The sequence below is a fragment of the Spea bombifrons genome, chromosome 1 (genome assembly GCF_027358695.1).
Source record: "Spea bombifrons isolate aSpeBom1 chromosome 1, aSpeBom1.2.pri, whole genome shotgun sequence".
NCBI lineage: Eukaryota > Metazoa > Chordata > Amphibia > Anura > Pelobatidae > Spea > Spea bombifrons.
The window spans coordinates 137,136,005-137,144,791 of NC_071087.1; the positions used below are offsets into that span (position 1 = coordinate 137,136,005).

The 8,787-nt window shown below is 38.4% G+C and overlaps 1 protein-coding gene across 1 annotated transcript; it reads right to left on the reverse strand.

Moving 5' to 3' along the window:
• Positions 1 to 204: 204 nt before the first annotated feature.
• Positions 205 to 8,042, reverse strand: FAM174A (family with sequence similarity 174 member A). Its single transcript, XM_053474613.1, has 3 exons — positions 7,606 to 8,042; positions 4,055 to 4,186; positions 205 to 401 (listed from the first exon to the last, which is right to left on the reverse strand). Exons 1-3 carry the CDS (start codon positions 7,932 to 7,934, stop codon positions 398 to 400), a joined length of 465 nt encoding a protein of 154 aa, XP_053330588.1. The 5' UTR covers positions 7,935 to 8,042; the 3' UTR covers positions 205 to 397.
• Between the last annotated feature and the right edge of the window lie 745 nt (positions 8,043 to 8,787).

The following is an 8,787-nucleotide window of genomic DNA, read 5'->3' on the forward strand; positions in this document are numbered from 1 at the left end:
TTTTTTATTGTTACTTTCTTCATGAAAACATGCATTTTTTACAATGTGAAGGCTTCCAAACTCAATAAATATATTTAAGTGAATAAAAATTCATATTTGACACAGGATGAGCTAAAACATATCACAACATTTTTGTACAAAATTGTGCGATGAGAACAAAAATGCCTAACTGTTCACAATAACAAAACAAACAAAAGAAATACATGTGGTCTTAAATAAGATCCTTTAATGAAAAATTTGTAATTTACATTTTTAGTGTTTCTGCTATAAAGTATTTACAAAATGACTATAGTGCAGTCAAAAACAAACTTTGGGTACCACGAAAAATGAGACTTGTGGATTTTTTTAAGCACAAAGTCTATTTCCTGGTTGTCATCATCCAAGAAAAGGCAGTTGCTCACCTAAAAAAGGAACGAAAATTGTTTACATTTAAATGTATTCTATAATAATATACATACTAACCCACACAAATATTATATGTATACTCACACACAGATTGTACATTTATAGTGTTATCTCTTAAGGAATATTTTTTCCAAAATGCTTCCTGTGCATGTGGATAAAAGCCAAGACTGAGGTCTACAAGCTAACAATAGAACAGAAGAACTCAACTCCCTGATATCACAATGCTTGATAAAATGCAAACCCCTAGAAAGCTTCACCTGCAAGAAGAGCTGAGCTGGTCCTGTATAATGCATATCTTAATCAATGAGCCGAGTTTTAAGAAGTCCCCCGCTTGCAAGTGTATTATAGAAGACCAGCTCAGCCTTCCGTGCAGGATTGGCTCACTGGGGTTTTCACTTCATAAAGCATAGTGATTTCAAGAAGCTGCAAAATCCATTCTTTAGTGAATTGTTTAATAATCATTGCCAATTCTTATAATAATTACAGTATGAACCATTTAGAATTGTATACACAAAGTAAAGGAAACATTTTACATGTAATGACTGAATAAAATGTTTACAATATAACCGACATAAGCAACAGGGTGATCGTGATTTTCTGCAGAGACAAACAATATTTAAGAATAATAAAATGTAAAGTGGGGATAATGCTTTATAACACCTGGGAAAATACAAGATAAGCAAAAACTAACAATATAAAAACAAAACTGTATTGAGAAATTACACACGAGTATTTAAAAAAATTCTAAACTTTTTTCAGTGATCAGCAAAGCAGTCTGTGCTAACGTTGCTGCCTTGGTCCCTGTGCTGTTCTCCTTACAAATGCTTCCAAACAACTTAGCAATACACAGTGCAGAGTCTCTGATTGGGTACTTATTAGACTTGTACACAGGGACCAAAAACAAAAATGATCATGGGTGCGTGCCAATACTCTACCCAGATGCTAAAGTTCATCAGGAGCACTCCAGCGGGTCACCGAGAGAAGTGGAGAAGAAAGAAAAAACAGAACACAAAGGAGAAGAAGCGGAGAATAAGAAGAGTAGCTGTGGAAAAGGAGATAGGCAATGGGCAGACATGGTACAGGGCTAAATGTCAAATTTCAAAACTAGAAAACAAATTAAGAAGTGATCCCTCAGAGTAAAGAAGGAGATTGAGCCACCGCAGCAGCAGCATAGGCAAGGAAAGGGCACAGAGCAAGCACTGCAAGACAGACACAGATTGTGCAGGACAAAATATCACTCCAAATTTTAAATATTAAAAGAAAAAACTGATCCCTCAGGGCAAGGAAGGAGACTGAGCAACAGGGTTGGGCACAGGGTAAGCACTTCTAGATTGTACAGGTTGCAAAGGACTACATTTCCCCAAAATGTTAAATATTAAAATAAATAATTGATCCCTCAGAGTAAAGAAGGACATTGAGCTGCACCAGAAGCAGGGCAGGGAGATAACTATGACATTATGTCATACCACCATCCATTAGTGCATCACTGTAATAGGTTTTTGTTTTGTTTCTTTCAAAACAAAAAATAAAACATTGAGAAAAAAAAACTGTCAACAAAAAAATTATCTTTGAAATAATAAAAATTGACCATGTTTCAATTTAAGTGGTTTTGCTGTGCTTCCATATCTGTTTAAATAACATCTGACATGTGTCCACCTTAAGGATTACATTCAGTTTTATTAGTTGGTCCCAAAGATGTTGCCGTTAAAGAAAAAATAAATAACATTTCTTCGCTGTCTTTATTTAACTGCACGCATTTAAAAGTTATACGAGTGTCTGGAGGGTTGAGAAGTTTCAGTAGAAAATGCGATGGCACTGTAATTCCATTCTACAAGTTCACAAGGCAAATAAAGATGCTTTTGCTAAATGTATTAAACTTGTGGTGAGCAAATGTGCTAAAAATTACTACAAAAAACCCTAAAAAATATGCGCGCACACAAACACACACACACACACACACACACACACTACTGGGTCAATTAGCTATTTTCATGTAAAGCTTGAACTTGGATTAGTGGACACCACGTGCCATAGGAACACAGGACTGCCCCCCAGATAAGGTTTATACCCCCATGCCACTGTGCCCCCTGATATGCCAATCTGCCCCCAAGATATGCCTTATACCCTCCTATTTACCAATCTGCCCCCTGATATGCCCCCCAGACTTAGTGATGCATCCCTAGACTTGTCCCTCATGCTCCAGACTCCCTGGGGTCAAGTGGGGGCAGCCGGTGGACATGTGCGCGATGCACATAGACAATCTCCGCTGCTACCTGGGACTTCTGCCGGGGCTTCTATGACTGAGAACCAGAAGGTCACTTCAGGCCGGTGTTCCGTCATGGGGGATCCTCCTCTCTGACAGCCGGTGAACGGCTGCGAGATGCGCGTAGACAACCTCCGCTGCTGGCCGGTACTTCCGCCAGGGCTTCTATGACTTAGCGCCGGTGCTCCATCATAGAAGCCCCGGCAGACGCATAGGTTGTCTGCGCGCATCTTGCAGACATTCGCCGGCTGCCAGAGAGGAGGATTCAGGTCTCCTGCAGCGCTGCGGGATCTGGATTTTAGTCAGACCTCTATTTGAGGTCTGATTAAAAGACAACGGATATTTTTCAGAGCATTTCCTCTGTAAAAAATCTTGTCTTATAAATCAAGCACATACGGTATTTTGGGCTGTATTTGGCTGCTCTGTAAATCATTCCCCATTATAGCTTGCGCCTTGCTTTATATTTGGTACGCTAGTCCGTCCAAAAGGCTGCCATGCCAAGGTTACGGTAATGTTTAATCCTGAATCTGCACTTTTTACCATATTTGCTCGACTATAAAACAATCCCCCCAAAGCTTTGGATCTTATTGAAAGGAAAAAAGAAAAGGCCTGAATATTAGAGGGCCCTATGAGGAATGAGCAAAACCACTGTTTTAGCCATAAAACATTGTTTAGTCATTACAACACCTAACAAACGGATTATGTCTAAAACTCACTCATACACAGATTTGTGTAAAGTAGTGTGGGAGGGTTATGACTGGGGGTAATTTAAACCATATTTCATGCGTACAAAATCATGTATACTCATCTGCCTATCAGTCAGTGGCTCAGAGATGAGTGGCACATCTTGCTCAGTCAACCTTAAGGCAGTAAAGGAATCATGGGATGTGTAATCCACAAAGATTTGCCCTATTTGATGCTCTCCACTACTTGTGAAGAGGAGCACAGACTGTTAGGCACGACTGTAATCATGTGATCATGCTGCATTATGCAGAATACACTTCGTGAAAATCATTCCTTTATGGTGGGGTCACATGACTCCTGCCTATGTGTATCCGCATATTGGCTTGCATTTCAGAGTCTGGCAAGCCTTTAAATGCACACAGGCATGCATATAGAGTAACGTGTCCAAGGGGTTATAATAGGCAGTGGAAGTGCAGATTTGGCAGAGTGGTGAAGGGCTATATCGGAGAATCAGTGGCACAATGTGAGGTTTGAATATAAGATGAACTTAATTAAAAGACAAGTTCGTTTTTTCAGACTGTTTCTAGAAAAACCTAGTATTTTAATCAAGCAAACAAAGTAATAGATTAATAATTTTGACAAGGAACAATTAAGAAACCAGTTAAAGTCATATCATTAAGCATTTAAAGGGTTGCAAGTGACCTGCGAGGGTGATTGGCATCAAACAATGTATCATCATCTTCTTCTTCTTGCTCTAATGGGGTTAACTCCATGTTCCCTATGTTAGTATCCAAAACACCGTATTTTCTTGTCTTCTTATGTTTCCTCCTTGTCCTGTAAGAATACATTTTAATATTTAAGAGAACACTAAGAATATGTATTGAACTACAAAATCATTCTGCATCATTTGTCTGTAATCCACACCATTTACATTTTTCCTGGTCCATATACAGACTCTCTGCTTCCTTTTCACATTATGAACCATGGTTTTGATAATTCTGTCAGCATAGTAGCCTTGACATCTAGAATGTTACATTAATCTTAAAGGGAAATCATTATTTTTTTTTGTAATTACTAGTACCAGATCAAAAATACATTTCGGGAATACTGTGAAACATTTAAAAAAAAGTTCTAGTGCATAATATAATAATATTTTACCCATTTGTATATGTTCCGATTCTGTTTCTTAACCCAATCTACTAGAGAAAAACCACAGACTCTATCTAAGTGCCTGTGGTAAAAAAAAAAAAAATACCATGGTTCAGTTATACACCCTGACTAATGAAAGCCTGCGGAAGCAAACATTTCATTAACATCGCCACAAACAATCAGCTCAGTGTGAAAAAGGCAGTCACCCAAAATAGCACATAACAGAAAATAATGTGAACTTCCATGTCCAGAGATAAAATCAGGTTTTTGTTAATGCTAACCTGTATTACTCTTTTTTTATACACAAGGAGAAAAATATTTCCGCTTTCAAAAATGATTTTACTTCAAACTCCTTTCGTGCTGCTAAGTTTGTCTATGATCTTGATACATATGGCTTTTGCCAGCCTTACCCTTCATAACCTGCAACTTGTTTACCTTGTCACAGAAACCAAAACGTTTGAAAGGATCAGATGCACAAAATCCTAAAGTGGCATGTATACATTCACAATTATATTAATTGCTATGTTAAACCTTTCTGCAAATGCTAATTAAAACACGTTGTTACATCTGCCATAAAACTAACATAACATTTCACAATAAGAACATGATACCAACAGTCAAACATGGGGGTGATAGTGGGATGGTCTGGGGCTGCTTTGCTGCTTCAGGACTTGGGCAACTTGTCAAAATTGATGGAACCATGAATTCTGCCCTCTACCAGAAAATCCTGAAGAAGAATGTTCACCCATCAGTTTGTGAAGCTCAAGCGTAGTTGGGTTATGCAGCAGGAGAATGATACTAAGCACACAAGCACGTCCACCTCGCAATGACTCAAAAGAAACAAAATTAAATGCGTGTAATGGCCTTAAAAGGGCAGTTCATATTTGAAAGCCCTCTAATGTGGCCGAGTTAAAACACTTCTTTCAAGGGCCAAATTCCTTCACAGCAATGTAAAAAGTCTCATTGCCAGTTATCGCAAACTTTGATTGCAGTTGGTGCCGCCAAGAGTGGCACAACAAGTTATTAGATTTACGGGGGCAATTACTTTTCACAAGTGATATGTTTAGGTTAACTTGTTACCATTAAAAAATGATTATTTAAAGCTGCATTTTGTGGTTACTCACTTCGTCTTATATTCAAAATAGTTGGATGATCTAAAACATTTAAATGTAACGAATAAGCGAAAATGGATGAAATTGGGAGGGGGCAAATACTTTTTCACAGCACTGTATATGTGCGAACCACATCACTATTGTTAGCAGGTCCTTCTGCCCATCATTTTGGACTAGTAATTACCAATATGTAATAACAAATAATGGATGAAAAGAATTAGAGGCCAGGAATGCATCAGCAACCTACCTATTTATTCTTTATTTTCATTTGCTGCTAACGATTATAAAGCTTGCCTCAGAAACAGGCAAACAAAATTCTCACTATATATTGCAATGTGGTAACTCGCTGTTGTGAAACACAGGCTATACAACTTTATGCCCCTATTAAACATCTATAGAAAAGAAAAAAAACTGTATTTCATAATAGTCTACATATTTCACAAATGCCTTCAATAAAAGGATCTCCAACATGTACTATTGTACAGACAGTTGTACAAGCTTGCTAGTTAACTTTTTTGTAACAGAAAAACATTGTAGAAATATTCTTACATTTTTTTAATGTAAAAAAAAAAACCAAAAATAAACCCCAAAAGATTTTGATGTAATAAAATGGTCTGTCCAATTGCCTTACTAATACCGGAAGGACTGTTGCAATTTATTTCTGATTGATTTAAGTTTAGTTGGAACAGAAGCTAAAACAGCATTATCTCTTCAGCCTTTAATACACGATTGTGTTATTCTTCTGTAAAAGTGTTCTCCAATAGCTAAAGGTATCTCTCTCTGCGTACTACTGAATGGTTCTTTAATTGCCAGCACATGCCCTGCCTGGGAAAAAAAATTGTATTTTAAACTAACCCCGTAAAACATGTAATATAATAAAAATAAAGGAATAACATTTTAAAATATAGCTTTTTTTGCAATACACTTATGTAGGGGGTTTTACAAATGGTTTGTTATTCATAAGTATGACTGAAAAGTTGAAACCTTCATTTATGTTTGTCATGGTATAATGCTGGCTATCACCAAACCTCACAAGAAAATATTGATAACTTTAAATAGAAAATTAGTCCTTAAGGGGGAAACATCCACTACTTTCTTTTTTACAAGTATACGACTAAAAGTTTTCAAACATATTGGGCTGATTTGTGCTTTAGAACAATTCTAATGTTAACATAAAATGTTTTCAGACAGCTACAGTACATAAGTCATTTGTTTATGTTCTAGCTGTATTACCTTAGCCTAGTCTACTACACAAAACGCCCAAGGTATCAAAACTGACCCCAACGGTAGCCTCCAGCTCACCAGATATATGGACCTCATTACGGCAAAATTAGTTTTTTTTATCAATGTTAACCAACCTTAATCTGTAATACATTGCATTTTAAGCTCAAGGAGAAAAATATTCTTTCCATGGGTAAGAAACGATAGTTAATATGTTTAATATGTGGTTTTTTGCTTTGTCTTTTACAGAAAATAGGATACTTTCCACATGCCCCGAACATCCAATTTACACTAAAAAATAAATACCAGATATTTATAACAACCAGAAAGCCATAATGGTCTGTGAGTCACAAACAGGGTAATTTGTTTGATTTACATAAAGCAGAAATCCAAATAATTAGACCGAGCATCACAACATAAGATCAAGAACCTACAACTACCCTAAGGCTAAACCATTGTACAGCACTATGGAATATGTCAGCACTACATAAAATAATAACAATAATTATAATAATAATCTGCATCTACCCTAAGAGAAGCACAAACTGCAGCTCCAAAGATCACCATAGATCCTGTGCTGTTGGAGAAAGTTTTCACCGTTGGAGTACACGAAGTGTGAAATGATAAATGATAAGGATGGAAAGTGGAAGGAAGCATGATTTTCTAGAACCATAACACAGGAAGCCAACGTTATAAAGTAGTACGTGTCAGCTTCCCCACAACACACGTGACAGCCCCGCCAATGCTCATTAGCGCAGCATATGCTCCTACCTGATTGTCCTGATGACAAAGTAGATAATAACGGCGGCGCTCACCACCACTAGCACTGCAAGGGCCCTCTGAGTCCGGGGTTTATTGGGCGGAGGACCAGCAGGCACCGTTGAGAGCGGGCCTTCTACAGCGGTGCTCGAGTTGTTCTCCTTCCCACCCGCCGAAGGTCGGAGACCGCTGGCACTAGTAGAAGACGCGGGTGGAGCGGGGGAGACGCCCGGGGAGGAATTCACGTTTGGCAGTAAACTGAGAGCAAGCAGTGCACAGAGAAGTCCAGTCACCGAATAAAGCGACCGATGGCCCCAAGCTCCCCACATCTTCCAGAACATGCCGCCTTCTCCCCAACCAGGGGAGTAGGACGGCGGTCACCAACACACGAAATAGCGAAGACGAGAACAAGCGAACCACTGACAGTTCAGTCACTTCCTGGTCACGACGCACACGCTGCGTGGTTGCTATGCAACCGTTCTCTACGTAATGACGACACACGAGAGTAGTTGGTAGCTAGTTATAACTTATGTTTGTGTTTTTCGCAGTGATGGCCAATAGTTACTTTTATATTTGTTTCCTATTACTTTATATATTCTTTCTCAGTCATATAAATTGTTTATTGTAAATTGTCTTGTTTTATACAGCGAGGGGAGTAGTGTGTGTGTGTATATATGTGTATGTATTTTTATGTGTACGGTACTGTTTGTGTGTATTAAATACACACACACTCTATACTATATAGTGCTTTAGAGTCAGTGTATGTGTGTTAGTGTATGGTGTTGGATTCAGTGCATGCGTGGTGTTGTGTTACTGTATGGCATTAGTATGAGTGTGTATATCCACATCTAGTGTTTGATATATGAGTGAGGATCAGCGTGTGATGTTAGCATGTGTGTGTGTTATGAGTTAGTGGCGCCTGAGAAATAATGTGTGTGTGGTGGTAGAGTGAGTTTGCATGTTGGTATGTATGCGTGTCACTTAAACGTGGGACCATATGGCACTAACCCTAGGATTGCCTTGGTTGTGTGCTTATGGGAGATCTTAAGGTAGAGTGATGGGTGGGACAATGGACATGGAGCGGACTGATATGAGGGGCATGGGGTCCCAGGTTTTAAGCATGTACTGGTCTCCAAGATTTCTAGTGATAGCCCTAATAGCCCTCCTCATGGCATTTAATTATTATACTATTAT